Source organism: Penicillium subrubescens (genome assembly GCF_028828155.1).
Source record: "Penicillium subrubescens strain IBT 31985 chromosome Unknown utg000011l_segment0_segment0, whole genome shotgun sequence".
Classification (NCBI taxonomy): domain Eukaryota; kingdom Fungi; phylum Ascomycota; class Eurotiomycetes; order Eurotiales; family Aspergillaceae; genus Penicillium; species Penicillium subrubescens.
In genome coordinates, this window is record NW_026643161.1 from 1597122 (window position 1) to 1621557 (window position 24436).

The following is a 24436-nucleotide window of genomic DNA, read 5'->3' on the forward strand; positions in this document are numbered from 1 at the left end:
ACTTAGGCTGTTAATAAAAGATCCTACCTTATTATAGCTTATTCCTAAGTATCTAGTTTTACTAATTAGTTTTCTAAGGCTGACTTTTTACAGTTAGACGACCTACCTACCTTTAGTAATACTTACCGAACAGCCACTTTAGTTGCCCTGTCTGATCCTTGTTAGTCTTCCTAACAGCTAGCGCTATCCTCGTTAAAACGCGTTAGCCCTTAGTTCCGCCAGATCTGGATACTGTACGATACAGATCCTGAGATAGAGCAATCCCGTTTACAATTTACGGAATAGTAGCTACAGACCGAGTTTGGAGTAAAGGAGGATATTAGAGCTTCGATCGGCTAGGATAATAAGAAAAGATTAAATGTTTAGGATAAATTCGACTAAGTTGCAAACGAAAAGACTAGCGAGCTAAAGATTATATACAAGCGCTGCTATACTACCCTTACTTATCCCTAGTTACGCCGCAGGGGAACAAGCCTAATAAATACGTATCTTAAAAGTACTACTTACAAGCCTAGGCTGCAAAGACGAGGGATCGATTAGCTACTACTCTAATTAGTTAGTTTGAATATCATCTCAATTATCTACCACTATTCACTAACTCCCTTCTTATTCAGCCCTAGACTCGATCGCTATAGTCCTTCTCTGAAGATCTCCTTATCCATTATCTTCTCTAGCTTATTACTATTGCCCGGCTCCTATTCCGTATACTTAAGCGCCCTAAGTTCTAATAACTTTGTGATATTATTTAACTAGCTCCTTCGAAGGTTAAACTACCCTCTACTTAGTCTATTCGTCGTCGGCTGGACCTAGAGATTCAATAAGGACAAAGGAGTGTACTCGATAATTTACCGCAGGGAAGCAGACTCTCAATTGTATTAGACTGCTAGATATCACTATTTTCCTAAGCATTTATAGCAATTACTAGCTATTTCGTTGATAATAACTAGGAGTATCGTGAGGTCCTTCTTGGATTTGAGCTACTATATAGTTTATATACTAGAAGCAATTTAAGTTCCGTTGTTATTAATATTCTTAAGGAACACCAGATCACTAATCGTATATTATCTATCACGATAGATAATACAACGAACAACAATACTATAATCAATAGCATCAAAGAAGAGATTAAGGTACAAGGAATTAGTGATACAGGGATCTTTCGGATTCTATGTCTCGCCTATATGATTCAGCTGAGTCTTAATCAATTACTAGGTAAAATAAAGGTAGTACCTATTAATAATAAGACTAAGATTAAGTGGTCGGATGAGCGTGTATACTTAACACATCCTAAGCGCACAAACCGAGAGATAGTTAATACTCTGAACAAGGTAACTCTTCCTTTAACTCTTTTACTACAAGATCACTAACCTCTTACTCTATATCTAGATTCGGAACCTTGCTATCTTTATTAATATAAGCCTACAGCGCCGCGAAGCCTTTTTAGGCCTTCAGACCGAAGAGCCTTATCTACTCCCTATTCAGGATATCCGTATACGATAGAATTCTACCTTTCTTATACTCGGCTGTGCAAAACGACTACAGGAGATCTTTAAACGATACTGTCAAACCTATAGATACCCCTAATTCCAACTTGACAAAGAGGAGTGGCGCTAGGTCGACTACCTACTTTGTATTACCTAGCCGTTCTTTAAATTCACTACTACTCTTTCAAAGTCAAAGGATATTATTATTTATCTTATCTTTAGCATCTACAATAAGCTCTTTAGTCACCTTAAGGCCTCCGAAGAGCAGCTACGCCGGAAGAGGATTCCCTAGAAGCAAACTATACTTTAAGCACTTTAAGCAGCAAGGGAAAAGCTCTTAGAGTACTATAAGATAACTGACTATAAGTGCTACGGTAATATTTACGCAATTGCAATAATCCTAGTACCTTCGAAGAAGCTTCGCTTCTTTAAAACTAAGGATTAGCAAGGTGATATTAACTACGCTAGACGATATCGTGGTCGATTGGAAGAGGAATTCTGGCGTTATAAGAGACAGCTTTTAGATAATAATAGCCCTCTATTACCTAGGGCCTTAGCTGGTCTACTTTATACTGTGGATAAGATTGAGATGCTTTGTGACTCCTAGAATGCTCTCTAACCGGAAGAGCCCTAAGGGAATAATAATAACGAGCTTGATTGCTATCTTGCTAAAGGTAAGCCCCTACCTATCCACAAAGAAACTTCGAGTAATTAAAACTAATAAGCTAGGACTAATATCTTAATATCCTTGTATGTTCTGGAAGGAGCACTAATAAGAGTTTCCAATTCTTGTAGCCCTTACACAGGATATCTTATCTATTCCCGCTAGTGGTGCTGGTGTAGAGCGTCTGTTTAATTGCGCGTGTGATATCTGTTATTATCGACGTAGGCAATTAAGACCGGAGACAGTCAAAGCGCTAATGCTTTATATATATACAACTAAATTCGAGGTTAAACAGAAGGAGATTGATTTTACTAAATAGCTTATTTTAGTTAGGGAGTTAGCTCTTCTTGAACAGGAGAGAGGCTTACTACTACCTCTCCCTTCTCTAGATCCTATCAGTGATAGTGAGGAGGCCGAAGATGAAGATATAGTGACTGAGATCCCCTCTTAGCTAATACAGCCTTAGGCTCGGGGTGAAAATACTAGGACTAAAAGGCCTCGGAGTGGAAGCACTTAATCCCAGGAGAATGAAGTTATACCTGAACCGGCTGATCTGGAGAATACACAACGACCTAGTCGAGTACGGAAGAAGACTAGGATACCAGAAGGATTTGAAATTAGAACCCTATGAGTGTATAATAAATCAAAGAAGTGCACTATTATATTAAATGAATTATTTACAAAAGAAAGGTTGATTTTGGTAAGATACTATGTACTGACTAGATACTAGAAAAATACCAAAAAGACTGCATAAAAAATCATTTGACCAAAAGGTCACGAGGCTTAGCCTGTTTGCTATATTTATCTAACCATTGGTTAACCAAAACCGCATTGCGGTCTTGAGTTGAAGACCGCAACCAAACCGCCAAAATTTGCGGTCTTGATCCGAAGACCAAAACCAAATGGTTTTGGATATGGTTGCGGTTAACCATGGTCTTTGCGGTTAGTGCCGCAGTCTAACTAAGGGATCTAGTACGCGTAGCACTTCAAAGGGTAGCTAAGCTAGGTAGCTCGAATATTAGTCGAATCTATTACTTATAAAGCGAATGTGATAGAGAGGTAAGGCGAAAGTAATCGAAAGATCAGAGAAGAGTGAATCCGAAAGCTTTGGTAACAGGATGCAGCGATCGGGCTTATAACTATCGGATTTACGTGGTCAGCATAAATCCTTCTACGTGCATAAGCAAGCGAGTGTGCACGGTTAGTCAAATTAGTATACGATTGACGAAGAATCGTATAGGTCAGGTCGTACGATTCGGCTCAGAATCGGAAGTTAACTTATGATAGAAGAATGCTCTAACTTCATCACAATTATTAAACTTGATTTAACTAGCTATAGAAAACAGGCAGTATTTATAATCTTCATAAAATCGAGTTAATACGTCAGAATAGAATCTCATAGAAATCAGGAGAAATAGAGTGTTAAAGCTCTTTCGTTATATGTGTAATTGTTGATGTTAATCGTTGAAGATCGTTGTCACGTGTACGTTCCGTCGCATTCTGTCAAGTTCGATAGCTCTTAGGGGCTTATGCACCCATTCATGTTGACAGCTACGCTATAAATTATTCCGAATTAGCCGGGTCGATTATCTAAAATACCTACTAAGCCTACGCAAATATAAGATTTAGGTCTTAGTAATCTCCTAATATAGCAGTTACAGCCTATAGAGTTATTAGCTTTTGTCTCTAAAGAACTTAGCAAAACCTATAAGAATATATATTAAAGTGTAGCCGGAATACTACTTATACGAAACCGAAGCCTTAATATCGCGAATATAATTAATAGCGAAAGGTAAGCCTAGAGTTACGTCCTACTTAGCGATTGTAATACGTAAATAGTGTATACACTAGAGAATTATTATAAAAACCGGACTATCTAAGAGGGGATAAGCAGTGCTGTAGGTTCGGGGAGGTATCGTAAGGGTTTCGAGAGCGAATAGATAGTAAAACGATAGCGAAAAGGCGTATCTTAATAAGATATATAGAACAGGGATAGAAGAGGATAAGAGGAGGAAGAAGAAAAGGAAGAGAGTGATATTAGTGATATTAACAAAGAAACGCGTTTCCTTTATTTGCCTATTAACTAGGCAAAACCTTATTATTAACTATTCCCTTTTCAGCTTACACGCTCTTTCCTTATTTTGATTGCTACCCTTTATAATTATTTACGTATCTGCTTACCTCGCTTAAGGGCAAGCGATCCTTAGAGGGAGGATAATTGTTATAATATACCCTAGTATAAGGTTATTCCTAAGTGTTAGTACCTTAGGCTTCCTGAGCCTAATAAGCTAGCAGGCTTTCTGTGGAGGTTTGCTAGGGCTTCGTTATTAGTACGTGTACGAACTCCTGCAGAGAACACAATTGACTTAGCCCCGTTTCTCCTACCTGATTGACAGGCCTCTACCCTGACTTGTAGATTATATTCTTATATTTACCTAATTAAATAGGATAAATCAACTACTATCGAGTTATCTGCTACTTAGTCTTTACCTATCGCTTACCTAGCCCTTATTACTACTTTACATAATACTACTATACTATATTAGTAGATTACACAAAATCTAGGGGGTACTTACTAAACGCTACTATTAGAGATATATCTTCGCTAATTAGCTGTTCTAAAGTATATAGACTGGTCAATTCACTATATTAAGCCTCTCGATTACCTTTATATAATCTCTTTCGGATTAATCACGATTATTAGTTAAATCGACCTCGAAAACCTCCTAAAAACTATATAAAATACTTACCTTCTTTCTTATAAGCCCTGTTATCCTATCTTTTCTGTTTTATCTTATTCAGCTCTTACTTTGCCTTTATATCGAGTGATAAGGGGGTGTATTAATATATAAATATACAATACCCTGCACTAGGCGCGTTAATAAGTAATATATATCGGACTAATCGGATTAATATCCTAGAGCACGACTACACAATACGATAATAAGTTGTTAACATGTGGATGTGCGATACCCCGCACTGAGCGTGTAGATAAGCGATACACATCGGACCAATCGGATAATCACCACTATATAATACGATGATATGATATCAACTATCTTATCAAATGGAAAGAACAACGAGTTTCCTAATACTCTCGTATGCCCCCATGTTCTGAAATTTTCATCAATCTTTTTGACATACTGCCATGTACCTAAAGTTATAAATACTGCCTGTTTCCCTAGTTAAATAGAACGAGTTTGACACCATTTTCACTCACGAATAGAGCTCAAGGCAATTCTGATTGAACTGTGTCGACCTTCCACTGTTCAACCTGTTCGCTGCCGACCCACCTCTATTGCACTTTCGTCTCTCTTCTATAATCGTGGTATTCGATCGACCTGTGTGCACCTCTAAGCACACACCCCAGGGTTTATGCACACGGCGTAAATCCAATAGTATCCCCTAGATATCTACCTAGTATCTAAATCCTTTTTAGGATTTACTAATTTCCTTTAGGAGTATAACCCTAATAGCCGGAGTAGTAAGTATCTAATACGTTAAATAGCTCTCTTCTACAATATTCACTTTTTCCGCAGCATTAATAGGGCTCTAAGAAAAGTAGGTAGTAGTAACCCTAGGATTCGTATTCGGATAACAGAACTATTATGCGTATAAGATAGGCAAGACTACGAAGCAGTGATATAGTATATAATTAGTAAGTTAACAGATATCCTAAGGATATCTAGTAGATATCCGGCTAACGATTTTAGATACGGAACCTCTTCTTACCGCCTAGACTAGGTATAAACAATAGGAGTAGGTAATATTTAGCCTAAATCCGGCCTATAATCCCTTTACTACCGCCTAGATATTAGTTAATTCGGAAGAATACAAATACAGTAGAGTGGACACACTATAAATCCAATACGTATAGGACGAAGATAACCCTCCTTAGGGTGATTATAAGGTAAGTTAGTAGATATCTAACAGCTTTAGTTCTATAAAACTCGATCGTTAAGACCTTCAAGAATACAAGATTCACTAAGAATAGGCAATAACTCTAAGGTAGGTGAATTCCTTATAGGAGGCGAAACTCCTACGTTATATACAGACTTCGCAGAAGCGTCTTTATAATATTAGAGAGCCTAACCTAGAGCGAATTAGTAATAGCGGAGTGCCTATTCGTAGTAGATCTTCTAGTTTATTAAGTCGCTCTAGGTTAAGGTCTCGTCGTGTAATACCTTATATACGCCAACAATCTACGCCTACGCCTACGCCTACCCCTAGGAGTCTTGCTATATTACAAAAGCGGCAGCGAGCTAAAGAGGAAAGACCTAATCTCGAACTATAGGATAATACACTTAAGAGGATTAGGCGATAGGCAGAGGGGGGAAGAATATAGGTAAAGCTACTAGAAGCAAGGCCTCGCAATATAAAAGTGTAGAAGGAAATAGATAAATTAGAAAAGTAGGTAGGATAATTAACGGATATCTGCTAGATATCTAACAATTTCGTATTGATTATTAAGATATATATTTACCTTATTAATATATATATTTATTAAAGCCCTTGCCCTAACTCTATTTAACTTTAATTTACTTAATTCGAGAATCTAAGGATAAGAAGGTAATTTTATTATTTCTATATTAAAATTTAAAGATTTATACCTGTCTATCTTTATAGGCTCCCTCCGGAATATCGAAGGTAGTAAAGGTAATCGCAAATCGCGGTATTATAGATATATTCTATGTCGGATTTACGGGGTCGGCATAAATCCTTCTGCGTGCACAAGCAAGCAAATGTGCACGATCGGTCAAATCAGTATACGATCCGGCAAAGAATCGTATAGGTCAGGTCGTCGTACGATTCGGCTTAGAATCGGAAGTTAACTTATGATAGAAGAATGCTCTAACTTCATCACAATCATTAAACTTAGTTCAACTAGCTATGGAAAACAGGCAGTATTTATAACTTCATGAAATCGAGGCAATACGTCAGAATAGAATCTTATAGAAATCAAGAGAAATAGAGTGTTGAGGCTCTTTCGTTATGTGTGCAATCTGTTGATGTCAATCGTTGAAGATCGTCGTCACGTGTACGTTCCGTCGCATTCTGTCAAGTTCGATAGCTCTTGGGGGCTTATGCACCCACTCATGTTGACAACATTCGAGTTTCGTAAGTATCATCTGGTTGTTGTTGAGGTATCCGGATGTGATAGACATATATATATGCGAACTGGTTAACCAGATTGGCTAATATTCATTATGACCACGCTACCAGAGATGCCGGCTTATATTTAAGACGGTTTTATTTTGTCTCGGGTTTCAAAAATCCCAATCCCAATTGATGCTGCGTCAGTTGAATCTTATATTGAGCAGCTTGTGCAGGAGATAGCCGGAATCACAAATCTGTGTTTGTAAAGAACAATACGCATTTCCATCATTCGGATTTAGTCAAGTAGTTACAGCCTCACAGACGAGTGGAAAATCTGCATTCTGCTTCCAAAAATCGGTATCACCAATTACATTATCTGATAGCGTCTTAAACACTAATCCATGCCAAGGGAAGCTATTTTCTCGAGAAGGAACATAAGCCCCACAGTTTCGAAAGCTTTTTTTCGGTAATCAAGAGAGATTCCATAACCAGACGGCGTATAATACCAATGGAAAGCTGTGCTTTGAAATTCAACCTTCTCGAGGGGCACGATCATCCTGTCGCTTCTTGATTGAGGGTTCTGTATGTTCAATATTGGTTCGCTGGAGGAGAGGACTCTCTTCGGGACTCGCACTTTTCCTATGCAAATCTTCGATGGCATCCTTGTCAACGTTGCTACCGGCTGGGATAGGGGCATATGGATGCGAAATGCTGTCCCGATGTGGATGCGCTTTTCCTGTTTGAATAGTACCGTTGTCGGTCACGCGATCAGCGGCTGAAAGAGCATAATCGCCAGAGTCAAAGTAAGTACGTTCCTTATGGTGTTTAGTTAGTACGTGTCGTGATAGAGAATATGCAAAGTAACTTTCTTTACCTTAGATTTTTGGCCGAGTAAACCTCCACGCGACAGCTTCCCGTACTTACTGAAGTGAGGTTTCTCACTTCCAGACAGCAGCTAAGGAAATGGCGTCAGCACCTTTTCTTCTAGGCAGTGTAGGGGAGATCCCACCTCTTGATGTGGTCCGTTGCCTCCTGGCTGCATTCTGTGAGATTAGCCCTATGTTTTCCGGAGATTATTTCCAAGCATGCGTTGAGAACTGCATCTCAACAGGAATATTCTTTGTTTTCTGAACCGGTTTCTATGACGTCTTTTTGCATCGCGTGATGCATCCGCGTTAGTCAGCTATGTGGACATCGGAGTAGGTAAAAATCCGTAAGGGTGACGATACAGGAACATTAATTTTCCGGAACAATTCCTGATACAGATTCGTGGATCTTGATGTTCAGTTTTGAGAATCCAAAAAGGGTGTAGGTAGTGATACCGACTTTAAGGATATTGTACTGGATATTGTACTTGTATGCAGCCGGCCAATGTTGATGATGAGTCTCTGTGGCGGGGCACAGAAAACGGCAACTTATGATGTCTTGGACAGTCCAAGACTAAGAGAACTCTGATCTCTAAGGAGACCTGCGGCGGGGGTGGGAGATGCGTTTATTAGCATGTCAAACTTAGCGGATCTGAAAGCGATGGTAAGGTAAGCTCCGTAAGGATTTCAGTGGGGAACTGGTTCACTTTGTCCTAGTCAAGAAGCTAAACCCAAAAGGGAAGAGAGAATCGTTGGGGAACGTCTGGATCACGTCACTACTCTCTTAAATATATCCCGAAGAGAATTCCGACTTTAGAATTCCGACTTTAGAATAGGGGACAGAGATCTACCGCAGGAGAAAGATCAGAGCCCAGAAACGAAATCTGTGAATTTTCAATCGATCTGAAGTGCAGTCGAAGATGATTAGTCAACAAAGCTGTCATTTCCCAAGCCCGTCGGACACCTAGCAAGGTCAACGCTTGGATACTAGGGAGCAGTCTTGCGTCATTAGCATCGGCTGTTCATTTGGTTTCGGATGCCAATGTGCCTGCCTCTCAGATCCATATTCTTGAGTCTCAAGACGCCCCTGGAGACGGGATTGCCAGTACTGTCGATTCGCTAATCGGATACGACCATCGACCTGGATGCCTGCCAACCTTCATTGACGTTTGCATGAAAAAGCTGCTTGCCTTGGTACCTTCTGCAGGCGGTTCTGGGACAATCTTGACGGACATCGAAAAGTTTTATGAGAATGAAGTTTGTCAAAAAGTTCCTGTTTCACACATCTTGGCCCAAGGGGATCAAAGACCAAGGAGAATAAACGTTAAGAACCTCGACCTAGCCCTAAAAGACTGAATAAAGTTCACTATCCTCCTATTGAGGTCTGAGGAAAGCCTTTCCAGAAAACGAATCAATCAGATTTTCCACAGCTCTTTTTTGACACCACATTCTGGATTATGTTCTCTACTATGTGGGCAACTCGATCTACAGATATCAGGTCATCGCATAATGCTAAGATGAAATAACAGATTTACCTTTCAGCCTTGGTACAGTGCAGCCGAATTCCGGCGATGCCTTAGAAGATACTTCGACGAATTTCGGAACTTAGACACTAAGAAACCTCTGGATTCCACGCAGTTCAATCAGTTTGAATCAATCATCATGCCGATCGTTCAGTTTCTTCGCAGGCAAGGAGTTGATTTCAGACTATGCACTAAGGTTACAGTCATTGCGACAATTTCAGACTGTGGTACAGAAACAGTTTCAGCTATTCATGTATTGCGCGATAGCTTCCGGGAAGAAATCACTGTCTGTGCCGATGACATAGTTATCGTGTCCCTCGGGCCCAACACGTCTGAATAGCAGCAATCGCGGGTCAGCAACGAGACTTTCAGGGAGAACATCAACAAAGTACGCGATGTAACCCTCGGAAATTGTCTGGACCTCATGCAGATTTATGAGGATCAAGACCCAGGTTTCTTTGTCAAGCATAGCGTGAAAGTAGGTGCCGCCCGGCGGTTCGTTCGTGACATCGGCCTTTAGGTGAAACAACCCAAAGAAGCGACTTGCAACGAAATAATTCCTTTAGTCTAGATATTTTACAGTAGTTTTCGAATTCAGTTTGACCTCACTCTTTTGACTTGATTCCCGGAAAATAAATCCCACTTATACGAGTTCTGATTGGATACTATATTTGGTGCTCCAGAGCCAGACCGCTTTCTATAATAGTCTACAGATATTACAGTACATGTTTAGGACCATAAGTAACGTATTTTTACCCGTAAATATCAGACACACGCGACCATCGAACCCCTCTTTCTTCCTTTCGTGACAGTCAGCACCTTCCTGCACGAACGCGTCCTGCTAACCCAGTATTAGTGTAGGCGAAACGGCTCCAAGATCATCACCTTCAAAGCTATACGGCTGTTGAAGTGTGAGGTTTTCATTTCTCGCATTCAATACATTATTTTGTGACTAGTAGCTCAGGGGAGCGTTGGCAGCATTACCTCCCGTGCCCAGCTTGATTTATAATCCAGATCTCCTTTTCCTTCATCATTGGCCGAGACACTACCCCCTGTCGAATCATACTCATGTTAAATCCCTCTACGAATTGTTCACTCTTTACTACCGTAACAGACTTGATTCTTGATAATGAGCTCAACGTCAGAAGTGACATTGATTCCTTGGGATCCGCTGTCCGAGCCTCATCGAATACTGCTCTTCAAACAGCGAGTGGAGTGCTCTTGGGACATGGAGATGGTCCAAGAGATATGGAGAGATGAACAGATTAGAGGCGAGAAGTGCATCTATTGGATTGTGAGTTGTGCCTACACAGACACCCCTATTTGATGTTCAGTTAGCTTGTGAACACAAAAAGGTTTAACAGGCAATTATAGGCCCTCCCAGCCGACGACTTCGTGGGAGGGGAAAGCGAGAAGCTGGCGGACACGGCCGTATCCATTAATGCAGCAACACGCCAACCAACACAAGCAGACTTCATCCCAATTGGACATATTTCCCTAGACTTGAGGAACAAGAAGGCCGAGAAAATGGACCTCGAAATTCCGTCCGAGAGAGTCTTTTGGATTAAAACCTTCTTTATCCTACATAACCTCCAGAGCAAAGGAGTTGGACGAGCAGCCATGGATGAAATTGAAAAAATCGCTGTCCGAGAGCCTCTACGCGCTAAGACTTTGATGCTGGATACCGTCGAGAGAGAAGATCAACTGAGAGAGGAGTTTGCTAGGGCTACCTATGGAAGCGTTCCGAAGGTAAACTTGATCATTCACAGTAGGGTTGATATTGAATGACTAACAAATCTGCAGATTACTAATCAGGATTGGTATAGTAGACGGGGCTATAGATCTCTTAAGATTGTGCAGAACTACTACGATATCAAGGATAAGAATGGAAAGAAGTGGGATACCAAGACCATATTCATGCGGAAGGACCTTCCGTGACGAACTGCACGCAGTAGAACAGGGTGAAGGATAGCTACATATCTAAATATCTGCAGTATGTGAAAGATTGCCGCCACGGATTGATTCTCAATTTTTTGTTGCTATATCGCTCTCTCCTTCCGACAAACATAAATCCACGAACTCTAATTTATCATCAGACGCGCTTAACGTGGTTGCCCAAGGTACCCCTGAGGCTCCTATCTTCTCCGCAGCCAATCAAAACTTCCTTTCCAATGATAGCTATCAGAGGGCACTATGGGTCAATACGACATTTTCCTTAGTGTCCGTTGATACCTCCCAATTGTTGAATGTCGCTCCTCTCCGCGAGAATGGATACAGTTGGATCATAGGTTTTCCCTTCTTCCCACTCACAAGGCGGAAGGAATCGAGAGAATATAGAATATGAGACAGGTTTATAGTAGTAGAATTCATTTACACTGGCCCCTCGCCGAAGCGATATGCAGCACAGGTTTATAGTAACACCCGATATCGCCTTCCATGTCGGAGACATAAAAATGCTCTTTCAAACCCTAATCAGACGATGCGTGGAAATATGTCGAGACATGGAGCGGTAACGTACCGCGTAGACAGGGGTTATACTGAGTGACCCGCTTTTTGTTTTGTATAGTAATTTGGTACCTTGGCATTACGGTTGTCATGACACCGTGTACCTTAGCATCCATGGGGTATTTCAACCTGCCCTATGATATTCTCTCTTTTCTTCAATCAATCAACCTTTGCATCCAAGATTGGTTCCGCTTGGTCCTATCCTCAATCTCAATCGCCTACTAGGATTACTAGCCATTACTGACTCAAATTGCTCCGACAAAATAACACGTACTATACATGCCCGTAATAATACCAGCTCCTTTCTATAGACTATAAAACAGATACAAGATCTAAAATTAGAGACGGAGAACCCCGATTCTAGGCCGTATTTCGTAAAATACTGGATAAATATAGAAAGAAGTTCACTACTATGACAAAAGGGGGTCTTCCGGGATACAGAGATTTTACCCACTTATAATCAAGCACAACGCGAGTCTTTGCTTCTAAACATCATCAGTTTCAACGCAACCTATATATCGAAGTCGCTCCTTTCTTCTCTTTGAACTAGAGCTCCATTCCTTGTATTGGTCAATCGCTACCACGAACAACTATTCATCAGAATGGCTCAGGTCCAAGGCCACTGCGACGCCCGGTTTTCCAAGCTACGCGACTTAATGCAAGAGTTTATCGCGTCCGGACAAGACATCGGTGCTAGTCTGTGCATTAATATCGACGGGGGAGATAACGTGGTGGACATATGGGGGGGCTACGCCGACGCATCTACCAAGCAACCATGGGAAAAGGATACGGTAGTAAATGTCTTCTCGACCACGAAACTAGTCACCAACCTGGCGGCTCTAATGCTAATATCGCGTGGCGTGCTCGCCCCCGAGGATAAGGTGGCCCAGCACTGGCCTGAGTTTGCAGTAAACGGGAAGTCGGAGGTCACGGTCGGCCAAGTACTAGCCCACACGGCGGGTCTCAGCGCATGGCAGGACAATATGACGCTAGAGGACCTATACGACGTCGAGGCGGCAACCGACAAGCTAGCGTGCCAGGCACCGCTGTGGGCTCCTGGGACCGCAATGGGATACCACGGCATGACGCAGGGATTCCTCGTCGGGGAGCTAGTGCGAAGGAAAACGGGCATGTCAATCGACAAGTTTGTAAAGGAGGATATTTGCAGGCCGCTAGGCGATGGGACGGACTTTCAGCTCGGGTGTCGCAAGGAGGACTGGAACCGGGTGGCCCCCGTCGTGCCTCCACCAGGACCTTCGATCCAGGAGATGCTTAGCCAACAGGCGGGATATAAGGAGGACTCAATCGTCGCGCGCACGTTTTGTAACCCCTGTCCCACGGCCGAGGACGCTAACACTGAGCTCTGGCGGTCCAGCACGTTGGGTTCAGTCAACGGCCACACAAACGCTAGGGCGTTAGTCAAGATCCTCTCCTGCTTCTCGCTCGGCGGGACATGTGCGGATGGAGGCCATCGCCTACTGTCGGCCGAGACAGTGAAACTGGCGCTTACAGAGCATGCGACTGGAATAGATGTGGCAACTGGGCGGAGCGGCAGGCGTGGACTTGGGATTTACCTCACCGGGCCTGGGTCGGGGATCGTTGAGGGCAAGCTGCCGGACGGCGTTGTTGGATGGGGTAGCGGATGGGGTGGTTCGATCGTGGTTATGGATAGCGACAGGAGGCTCACAATCGCGTATGCTATGAACAGGATGCTGAACGCGGAACATCCTTCCCCAGCAGCCTATATCAAGGCGGTTTATGAGATACTTGGAGCTACCTAAGCTGCCTAGGATTATAGGGCAGGCTTTTCAACCAGATGGTCGCACAAAGCCTCGAGCATGACTGGAGTGATATTACGGGGTCGTCCGCCTTTAATTGGCGGTGCTTTAACGCTGCCAAACATTCTTATATTGGACGAGATTCTCGAGATGGTGCTCTGGTTGCAACCAGCGGCCTGTGACATCTCATTTATAGATAGTTCGCCACTGTGGATCATGCCATAGATAAGCTCACGTTTGGAAGGAGCTAGGTTTGGAGCCATCGTTGGTTGGGGACCACTCGTGATTGATTGTGGAATGGTGCATAGAATTTACAAGTGAATACATGACTGAAATTATTATGTAACCTGCGTACGAAGCAATACATACGCAACTCCCGGAAATTTTCTAAATACAGACTAGTGCGTCTTGGCGCAAGGGGCAGGAAAGTTAATCGGAGAGTGGAGCTGTTGCACCGGTTTCGCAGCCTAGTCGACGTATTCTCAGCCGCTATTAAAACCTGTGGTGTCTGTATTGATTCCCGACCTTAAGGAGCTTATTAAGTAACTTTAAGGTAAATATTTAGAGACTTAGCGCTAAAAGACTATTATATTGTTATTAACTTTAAGGTTTAAGGGTTAGAGTATTAGACTTAAGGGTTTTATATAGTTTAAAGAATATATTTATATCCCTATAAGGATTAACTTAAGGAGAATACTAATAAGTATTGTTATGCGATAACAATGAGTGTGCGCTAGTATATATATTGGCTCCTGGGTCATATCCGCTGATCGCGGATATAGTGGTCTTTTTGGCCTAAGTGTATGATCATGTGACCCAGGCATGTATCGTAACAAGTATATGTCGGATTTACGGGGTCGGCATAAATCCTTCGGCGTGCACAAGCAAGCAAATGTGCACGATCGGTCGAGTATAAGATCCGGCAAAGAACCGTATAGGTCAGGTCGAAAGGGTGGTACGATTCGGCTCAGAATCGGAAGTTAACTTATGATAGAAGAATGCTCCAACTTCATCACAATGCTTAAACTTGATTTAATTAGCTATGGGAAAACAGGCAGTATTTATAACTTCATAAAATCAAGGCAATACGTCAGAATAGAATCTTGTAGAAATCAGGAGAAATATAGAATGTTGAAGCTCTTGATCGTGTGTGCAATCTGTTGATGTCAATCGTTGAAGATAGTCGTCACGTGTACGTTCCGTTGCATTCTGTCAAGTTCGATAGCTCTCTGGGGCTTACGCACCCACTCATGTTGATAGTATATATTATAATAACCCCCTTACTAGCTACTTTAGCTATATAAGAACCCTTAAGCTAATAAAAAGGAAATACTATTAGCTAAATATCTATATAAACACTAAATACGTTTAGGCTTATTAGACCTACTAGGGTATTATAGGCCAAGAAAATGCACGGACCTACGCTTGAGGTGCAGAAGGGGGGATTAGCGCAATATTTTTAATCCTACGGAGGTCCATTTCAAAAGAAATGAGCAGCGCATTGACCACTATTATTTTACCACTAGTCTTTTACCAGGCGAATACACACACATATATGCACACATATCTCCCCTACCCTTCTATTTCTGCTTCTTCTACTACTCCTACTACATGAGCACGGTAACATAGCAAAGCAGTCTACAATTGCTAGGCGCGCAACGGTAGTTGCTTTGAAGGCCTATACGCCTAAATCTGCTGCTAAGATCGCTGCTCTTACCAATCTATCTGTTCCTTCTGTGAATCGAATCTATGCAGAAGCAATTAAGCGAGGATTCGATCCGCATCGTACGATGGTTGATAACCAGTATATCGAAGATAAGCCTCGTTCTGGTAGGCCTACCAAGCAAGATCCTTCTATAGTCGATATTATCCTATCAAAGGTGCGCCTAGATCGATACGGCCGGGAAAAGACCTGCGCTGATATCGCTAGTGATCTTAGCAAGCTAGGAATCAATATCTCCGGTACAACGATCTATCGTGTGCTAAAGAACGCTAGCTTTCGGAAGACGAAGCTAACGAGGAAGCCTGGATTGACGAAGATACGTGCTGAGCGTCTTGCTTAGTGTCTTGCGCACGAATCCTAGACTTTAGAAGATTGGAAAAACGTTATTTTCTCTGACGAAACGTTAGTGATTCTTCTACACTAACGTAGAGGTTATCGAATCTAGCGAACTAAAGATAAGCGTTTCTTACGATCTTGTATTCGCGAACATAGAAAGGCGCTTCTGAATTTATGTTTTAGGGATGCTTTTCTTATAATAAGAAAGGGCCCTATCACTGCTAGCTTCCAGAGACTGCGCAAGAAAAACGTGATACTGAGAAGGAAATTGAACGTTTAAACAACGAGATTGAACCTACTCTATGTACTACGTAGGAGATTAAGACTGGCGTACGCCGTCTAAATCTTCGTCAAAACCCTAGTGGCAGGAAGCCTACATAGAAGTTTACTACAAAGAATAGTAAATTAGGCCGTGGAAAGAGAGGTAGAATCGATTGGTATCGATATCAACGACTTATCTTACTACCGAAATTGCTTCTATTCGCGCAAGAATGTGCAATTGAAAGACCCGGAACGCTTGTTCAAGAAGATAAAGCACCAGCGCATAATCATTATATTCAACAGCGTGTTTTTGATGCAGCACAGGTACAACGATTACTCTGGTGCCCTAATTCGCCTGATCTTAATGTAATTGAGCCTGCGTGGCCTTGGATGAAGCGAAGAACAACACGTAAGGGAGCACCGAAGACCCGGCAGGAAGCGTTTAGTGCATAGAAGGCAGCTTGGCAAGAACTACCGCAGGAGAGGATTCAGCAGTGGATTGAGCGTATTCCTTGGCATATAAAGCAGATTATAGAGCTAGAAGGAGGAAACGAATATAAAGAGGGCAGGGAGAAGAAGCAGCAGCGTGATTGGGAAGATGTTTAGGGTATAGTAGGAAACGATGTTCATACAGTATTTTAAACAAGTGGTGGTCAATGCGCTGCTTATTTCTTTTGAAATGGACCTCCGTACCGTATGCCATTTTTGCATACATACCTTCTTTTTAAACGTAGTTTCTCGAAGGAAAGCCGCATTTGCCATGGCTTTTATTGACGCTGAACTGTAAGTTGACTTTGATCGTGAACTAATTGTACCATTTTATTGATGCGATTCCGGCCATTCTACTACCATTTCCATTTGAACCGGTCATGAACTTGACCGGAGCACTGCTCTGCATGGAGCACTGATTTCGGGGTTCGAACAGATAATTTCAATAATGCGCACGGCCCAGGTTGGGCCGTAGGGTAATGGCCATTGAACACTGGCCCAAAAATTTTTCATGTTGGAGTATGGGATACATTTTTCTAAATTGTTTCAACCTTGAATTTATGTGGTGCTCGGAATATTGGCTGTACTAATTGATTTAAAATTCTTCTGATATTTTCCTTATTGACGTGTTCGAAATCATTTTTAAATAGAAATAAAATAATTCCCGATTAAATTTTTACAAGTTGATTTGTATCCTTCAGGAAGGCGTCCTATTATACTACCGGAATTGTTTAGGAAAACACGCCCCAAATACTGTGCAATAGCCTCATTGGCTTATTCTGGTACTACTCCCCTTTCAAGCGTAGAAAAACAAATATCACATGTGACCTTAGCACGGCCTTGCATTTAATAACGAGGTTAGAAAAGACTTTTTATTTTATCCCCGCATCTTTCCCTCCTCCCGGCCATCAGTACGGATCTACTATTTCCGCCGTTTTCATCGCCAATATGATGCCTCTTCGGGAGGTCTGGGATGTGTTCACAGGCCTCAACGCTGTGAGAAGAGATAGTCCTTCAGATATCTCAGAAGCGTGCTATAATGGCTGCAGTACGCTGATGCATCCCCTTTTATCCGCGATCAAATCCCTAAAGATTTCCTTCAGACGATGCTTCGCTTGAAGCCCAAAGCTCTGGAAAATCTCCGTCGTTGTGCGCTTCTAACTCTACATTTTCAACGGACCTGGAATCATGCAAAGATTGCATCGCCAAATCTTCCGCCTCTACCTCTAGCTCCGCCTCCCTCAATTGGCTGTCCTCGTTCAAACAGTTCCTCAACTTCTGTCAGGAGCAAGATACTGGGGGTAAAAACAATACGGTGATCGCAGATGTGTCGAAGATCGTATCTCTACTAGAGGAGAAATCATTGGTGGATGCACAACTCTCATCGTTCGGATTCATGGATAGCACTACGATCTCCTCCGTCACCGCCACCTCCATGAAAACGACATCAACAACTCAATCGCCGCCTCGCACAATCACTTCGTCAAGCACGAGTTCACCGATCAAGAACGGCAGTGGACCATCGGCACAAGTCCTCGCTCCTGCGATAACGGTGCCGACGGTCGCGGCGATTATCGGGTTTATTAGCTGCATCTTTTTCTATCTCCGATGGCGTCGCTCCAAGCAACAGCCGGTTTCTCCGCCAGAATACGAAGAGGGAAAGGCACAATTACATGCAGATGAATTCCGACCGGAGCTTGACGGTAGGGCTATCAATCCCGAGCTAGCCGATAGCCAGAGGGTGATGGCGGAGTTGCCAGCTCGTGAGTTAGTAGGGAGTGAAATGGCTGGACATACAGGGACGAAACGAAGTTTTATCTCGGAATATCGCTGACTGACGGCATGAAGCACCTAATTCTAACTGTTTTACTGCTCGATCGAAATGTTAGGCGGTGCCCGCTAGTCATTATGAGTAGAGCTGCCTTCGACGTGCAATCAATCACACGATCTCTCATCGTCGTATTCGGGTGATAGAAAGATTGTTGAGAAGTCGCCTTGTCTAACACAAAAGGTAGAGCAATCCGGATAGAGCAAATAACCAAGAGGTCTTGATCTATGAATTTCTTAATCGTGATAGCTTGGTGTCTATAAAAGTACGAGACAGACCCGCAGAAGCATTAGTTCCAAGTAAAAGATGATCTAAGGACTCCCTAGACACGAGTCAAAAAATACAGGTAGGCAGTTTTCTTCATGTCCTCAATCTTCTCACACTCGACAACCTTCTCGTCATTGAATAATATCCACGAGGGAGAGTCCTCGCCTGCCAAAGACTTACGGATGAAGGCCACGTAATGACTACAAAGGGTTAGAAAGTCAACTCTCTTTTGAGGGACACGTGAGAAAACTTACCCCGCATGCACAGATGTGCCTTTATGACAGACAATAGACTTCAGTTGATACCGAGCTGGCAAAGTATCATACCCGAAAGGGCCTTGATTAGTTCGAGCGGCACCATCGTCGTGACTCTCCATCTCATCATCGTCATCAGGATGTGTGAACACCCAATCCACAGCTCGGTTGACATCACCATCAGTCGCAGCAAGAGCTCGTCGAGCACGAGAGGGATCAATCCCCATTTCACCAAGCTGGGCAATTTTTGACTCATCTTGCTCCGCAGCCTTTGCTCCGCCGGCAGCTTGATCCAGTACTAGCGGCTCATCGATATCCGGGTCTTCCATGTGGGCGAAGAGCCAGTTCATAGCAGCCTCTGGGTCAGAATTGCCAGTTGCATGGAGAGCCTTTTCGCATCGAGGCGCAGGGAAACCCATACCCAAAAGTTGATCAAGAACCTCCGGGTTGGGTGAGAAAGTTGCTTTCTCCTTAACCTCCGGAAGCAGCTCTTCATTGGGGTCATGCGGTCCAGCCAGATATGGACCAAAGTCAATTGGCTCATCGCTGACAAGGACGGGGATGTCAAGCTTTGTTGGTACCCACTTAACCAGCTCGAAGCGACGAGCATTAACAGCAAGCTCTTGAGGCAGAGTCTTGAATGTGGTCCGCTTGGAAAACCCGGCTTGACTCTCGCACGCTGGACAAGTAAGTTCAACGGTTTCCTCTGCGGTGAAGATGTCCAAGCACTCGGTTAATGTCACTGGTTCAAACTGGTCTGTTTCACCTGAGATACGACGCGCGGGCACTGCGACAGAAACATTGTCCTGTTCATCCACTTTGTAACGGACCTTCTTACATTCAAGGCATTGAAGACGCTGTTCGACCTCAAATCGGAAGTTTTCCACAGGGTTAATCTGCCCATCATTGTGCTTCGAGAGGCTGACGGATTTGAATAGATGCAACAAAAATTCAAAAGCATCCTGTTGTCTCATTGTCGCAAACTCCGGATGGCCTTGGCCAGTGAGATATTTAAACATAGCTGGCAACAGCCCTTTTTGGTGAGGAGAGGTCGAGGGAGCTTCTGACACGGCACCGGATACAATGACACGGGGATCTGGGCGAGAATACCGGCCAGAGAGGAGACCATCCGCAAGTTTCCTCAACTGCGTTTCTAGGTCCTGCGCTGGGACCTGGCAGACGGGCGGTTCTTCGGACGGGCGGTAGTATCGGCTTTGGAAGCCCTCGGTGGAGAAAATGCACTGCATCACACTAGAAAGATAGCAGCTGTTTCCGAGGTTGGCCAACCCGGTAAATCCAGGACCATAAACTGGCACGAGTTCACGGCCATCCTCGGTGGTCATGGAGAACTCCCATTGCAAGTTGTGTTCAACCTGCATTTCCATCAAACTTTTCTCTGTCTTCTCGCGCCCGGCCAAATAGATTCCCCAATGAGCAAGGTGATTGGCAAGTTCTGGATCTGTCCGTTCCTCGTTACATTTGTAACAGTAGACGTCAGCCGACCCTTCAGCCGTGATAGATCCAAGTTTGACAGCAACAGCGTGGGATGTGGCATCAGCGTGGGCAAGTGCATGGGAGTTTCCCTGTGCTCCTCCAAACTGGCTGCGCCCACAAGCGGTATTACCGCATTCTAAGCAAAGCCAAAGGTTTTCTCTCAAGTCGCACGCCGTGCACTGACTAGAATCTGCAGAGTTCGATAAGTATGCTTCCATGTTTCAAGGTCAAGATGGGGCGGTACCTTTAGATTCCGCGCCTGCAACATTTTCCTGGGCCAGACACAAAGTATGCTCGCAGGGTACAAATTCTTGCTCCCAAGCCTTGACCTCCTCTCGCTTTGAGAAAGTCATTGCAGTCATGATGCCCCCAATCACAGCAGGTAGGTTCCCGGTTGTCTTGTCCACGTTCTCCTGACGGCATGCGTAACACACTACCGAGGTCACAATATCATAACGGTCTTCCTCGGTCTCGGCAGCAATTGCAAGTTTCGAAATCTTGAGAGGAGGTTCATCGCGCTGCAGGCGTAAAGTGAAAAGTTAGCAAAAGCCGGTTGTGGTGGGAGGCCCAGGTAGAAAGCGGAGATTTAACATTACCTGCACTCGCTTCGGGGTTCGTCGAATGTTCAAAGCTAGCGCATGCCCATATCGCTTGAAGTGGAGCAAAGCGTGATCTCTGTCCCCTGCACAGCCTCCATTGAAACAATAAAGGCAGACATTGAGACCGGCGTCATCGTCCTTGGAACCGTTAGTACCAAACTAAATGCTCAGGAACGGGACCGGATTGTGGAGAGTAAAGACACATACAATAGAATCGAAGCACTGGGTGCAATCCTCTCGATACACAGCCTGGGTAGGACCTGGGGGGCTGAGATCTAGCGCTCATCATTAGCAAATTGCTCCCATGAGGGTTTGCACTCCGCCCGATTTCACCAACCTGAAGCGCCTGAATGGACACAGGCCATGTTGATGGTACGACGACCAAGACCTGGCAAGACACAAATATGGAAGAGGGCCAAAATCAGGAGGGCAGAAATGGGGAAATAGAAAGACTGAAGGCGTACGTCCGACCAAAAAAGTAAAGCAAGACAGAGAGCGAGAGAGGCAGGCAGGCAGGAGCTGCTGGCGTGGGGCAGACACTTACATAATGACGTGGGGTAGGTCCAACTGGACTTCTGGTGGCGGGAAGCTAAGAAAGATGGAACCACGTGACTGGCCACTTTACGCGTTATTTTCTGGTTCATTCGGAACGCGTCGTGGATCACCCAACCTTCGACCAGGTACCTAACCTGCTGCACATCCCTTTCCACACACACCCTGTGGCGCTCCCATCTGGCCATTTATCACACATCCTGTGCCAGAAGAGCTTATACAGACCTTCAATACTAACCATGGCGTCGGATGCGGCTTCTCAGGTCACCGTTGGGGCTCTCGGGTAAGTCCTCCAATTCAGCAAAAGATTACGGGCCTGCGCGGGTGGACTCCGTCCTATTCAGCAAGATCTAATCTTGTACAGGGCTATCTTTGATGAAACCAAGCCCCAAGTGCGCGAGCCGATTGTTCAGTGTGTACAAGTCAAGCCTCTACCAGGCCAACCAGGCCACCCAGAGCGCTATCGGGCTGTCTTCAGCGACATTGCCAACTATGTTCAAACCATGCTCGCCACCCGTAAGTCAATTCTCTGAAGGGATAGTGGCTTCTTATTAACCCGTCGTGTCTCTGCAGAAGCTAACCACGTGGTGACCGATGGATCTCTGCGAAAGGGATGTTTTGTTCGCCTCAAGTCCTTCCAAGCTAATTCGGTGAAGGGTAAAAAGTGAGCATGGCCCCGGCGATACTCGGATACTCGAGGAAATTTTTTAGTCCGCTGACCATTTGCAACCAGAATCCTGATCATTCTGGACTTGGAGGTCTTGAAGGAACTCGGCGAGGCAGAGAAGATTGGAGAGCCCAAGCCGCTGGAAATAAAGGCCGAGGAGGATGAGAAGCCTCAGCCAACGACAATCTCCAGCAATGGGTTCTATGGATCCAAGCCTCCCAGCGCACCCGCACAGCAATCCAGTCGAGCCCAATCAACCCGCGGTCCCTCTTCCTCTGCCCACGCCACCATTTACCCAATCGAAGCCATTTCTCCCTACTCCAACAAGTGGACCATTAAAGCTCGATGCACGAGCAAGTCAAACATCAAGACTTGGCACAACAAGAACGGCGAGGGCAAATTGTTCAGTGTGAACTTGCTCGATGATAGTGGTGAAATTCGTGCGACTGGATTTAACGACCAGTGCGACATGTTGTACGAGTTGTTTCAGGAAGGTGGTGTATACTACATCTCCAGCCCTTGCCGAGTCCAGATTGCCAAGAAGCAGTTCACGAACCTCAACAACGACTATGAACTTACGTTTGAGAGGGACACCATGGTAGAGAAGGTAAGAACATAATGCAGCCGAGCGCTCCAAGCAAAGCGAGATGGTACATCCGCTAACCCGTGTTTTGAACAGGCCGAGGACCAAAACGACGTGCCCCAAATTCGCTTCAATTTTACTACCATAGGTGATCTGCAATCGGTGGAGAAGGATACCACCACCGATGTTATTGGGATTTTGAAGGATATTGGCGAGACATCTCAGATCGTGTCCAAGGGAACTGGCAAACCTTATGATAAGCGTGAGCTCAACTTGGTTGACAACACTGGATATTCTGTTCGCTTGACCATCTGGGGTGCGAGTGCAGTGAATTTCAATGTCGCTCCAGAGTCCGTCGTTGCCTTCAAAGGAGTCAAGGTCTCCGACTTCGGTGGGCGGAGTTTGAGCTTGCTGAGTTCCGGTTCAATGGCCGTTGATCCTGACATTGGAGAAGCCCATCGACTGAAGGGCTGGTACGATGCACAGGGAAGAACCGAGGCTTTCACTTCCCACGCATCACTCTCTGGTGCCACCAACTCCAACATGAAGTCGGATCCCTTCAAGACTATTGCCCAAGTCCGTGAGGAACAGTTGGGCATGTCTGACCAGGTGGATTACTTCTCTCTCAAAGCAACGGTCGTCTTCATTCGCCAGGAATCTACCTGGTGCTACCCTGCCTGTCTCTCCGAAGGGTGCAATAAGAAGGTGACAGAGTTGGATGCTGGCCAGTGGCGATGTGAAATGTGCGACAAGACTCACCCTCGACCGGAGTATCGGTACATCATGCCGATCAGTGTGAGTGATCATACGGGCCAGCTCTGGCTCAGCTGTTTCGATGACACTGGACGTCTGATTATGGGCACTTCTGCGGATAACCTAATGCAACTCCACGAGAGTGATAATGAGGCGTTCCAGGCAGTGTTCCACGAGGCTAACTGCCGGACATGGAGCTTCCGATGCCGAGCTAAGATTGATACATTTGGTGAACAGCAACGGTAAGCAGAAACACTAACCTACCATGACCAACCAAGCTGACAGTGAATTAGTGTTCGATACCAGGTTTCGTCCGCCAAGGCCATCAACTACTCCGAAGAAGCTTCTCGTTTGGCGGAGATTATCAATTCTTACAGCCTGGACTAGCAAGTCCATGTGATCCGCATCCGTTGACTTGACATGATTATCTGGCTGAGTATTATTCCCCAACCTAAATGTTATCAGTGTGTGACTGAATGAGGCCGTGTTCTATTGTTATTGTTATGCGAATCATGAAAATCTACTATTAGAGGTCATCATACTGTCTAGTAAATGCAGCTTTTGTGGCTGAACTCCGAGCGTGAACCTTTGATTACACATGTGAGTCTGTAGGTAGATATTTGATACATTGCCTTCATTTGTCATGATAGTGAGCTTGATTTTTATAGAACACTGGAATTTGGTACGGTTCTTTAAAAGTTGACATTATGTTC

The 24436-nt window shown here is 44.2% G+C and overlaps 7 protein-coding genes across 7 annotated transcripts; 4 read left to right on the forward strand and 3 right to left on the reverse strand.

Annotated features, from left to right (window-relative positions):
• Positions 1 to 7775: 7775 nt before the first annotated feature.
• On the reverse strand, positions 7776 to 8287 carry N7473_012881 (uncharacterized protein; the record flags this gene model as incomplete). Its single annotated transcript, XM_057158820.1, has 3 exons — positions 7776 to 8060; positions 8120 to 8200; positions 8255 to 8287. The coding sequence occupies 3 exons, from the start codon at positions 8285 to 8287 to the stop codon at positions 7776 to 7778; spliced, it is 399 nt and encodes a 132-aa protein (XP_057002774.1).
• Positions 8288 to 9875: 1588 nt separating this feature from the next.
• Positions 9876 to 10103, reverse strand: N7473_012882 (uncharacterized protein; the record flags this gene model as incomplete). Its single annotated transcript, XM_057158821.1, has 1 exon — positions 9876 to 10103. The coding sequence occupies one exon, from the start codon at positions 10101 to 10103 to the stop codon at positions 9876 to 9878; it is 228 nt and encodes a 75-aa protein (XP_057002775.1).
• A 393-nt stretch (positions 10104 to 10496) lies between these two features.
• Positions 10497 to 11795, forward strand: N7473_012883 (uncharacterized protein). The gene is made up of 3 exons (XM_057158822.1): positions 10497 to 10928; positions 11009 to 11383; positions 11438 to 11795. Exons 1-3 carry the CDS (start codon positions 10764 to 10766, stop codon positions 11570 to 11572), a joined length of 675 nt encoding a protein of 224 aa, XP_057002776.1. The 5' UTR covers positions 10497 to 10763; the 3' UTR covers positions 11573 to 11795.
• Positions 11796 to 12741: 946 nt separating this feature from the next.
• N7473_012884 (serine hydrolase domain-containing protein) lies at positions 12742 to 13920 on the forward strand (the record flags this gene model as incomplete). Its single annotated transcript, XM_057158823.1, has 1 exon — positions 12742 to 13920. The coding sequence occupies one exon, from the start codon at positions 12742 to 12744 to the stop codon at positions 13918 to 13920; it is 1179 nt and encodes a 392-aa protein (XP_057002777.1).
• Positions 13921 to 17674: 3754 nt separating this feature from the next.
• Positions 17675 to 18560, forward strand: N7473_012885 (uncharacterized protein; the record flags this gene model as incomplete). Its single annotated transcript, XM_057158824.1, has 2 exons — positions 17675 to 17774; positions 17830 to 18560. 2 exons carry the CDS (start codon positions 17675 to 17677, stop codon positions 18558 to 18560), a joined length of 831 nt encoding a protein of 276 aa, XP_057002778.1.
• A 316-nt stretch (positions 18561 to 18876) lies between these two features.
• N7473_012886 (ubiquitin-specific protease UBP14) lies at positions 18877 to 21533 on the reverse strand (the record flags this gene model as incomplete). Its single annotated transcript, XM_057158825.1, has 6 exons — positions 18877 to 19021; positions 19076 to 20759; positions 20814 to 21087; positions 21166 to 21306; positions 21376 to 21443; positions 21506 to 21533. 6 exons carry the CDS (start codon positions 21531 to 21533, stop codon positions 18877 to 18879), a joined length of 2340 nt encoding a protein of 779 aa, XP_057002779.1.
• A 426-nt stretch (positions 21534 to 21959) lies between these two features.
• On the forward strand, positions 21960 to 24110 carry N7473_012887 (replication factor A subunit protein RFA1; the record flags this gene model as incomplete). Its single annotated transcript, XM_057158826.1, has 6 exons — positions 21960 to 22003; positions 22085 to 22236; positions 22294 to 22384; positions 22454 to 22994; positions 23067 to 23965; positions 24017 to 24110. The coding sequence occupies 6 exons, from the start codon at positions 21960 to 21962 to the stop codon at positions 24108 to 24110; spliced, it is 1821 nt and encodes a 606-aa protein (XP_057002780.1).
• Positions 24111 to 24436: the final 326 nt, after the last annotated feature.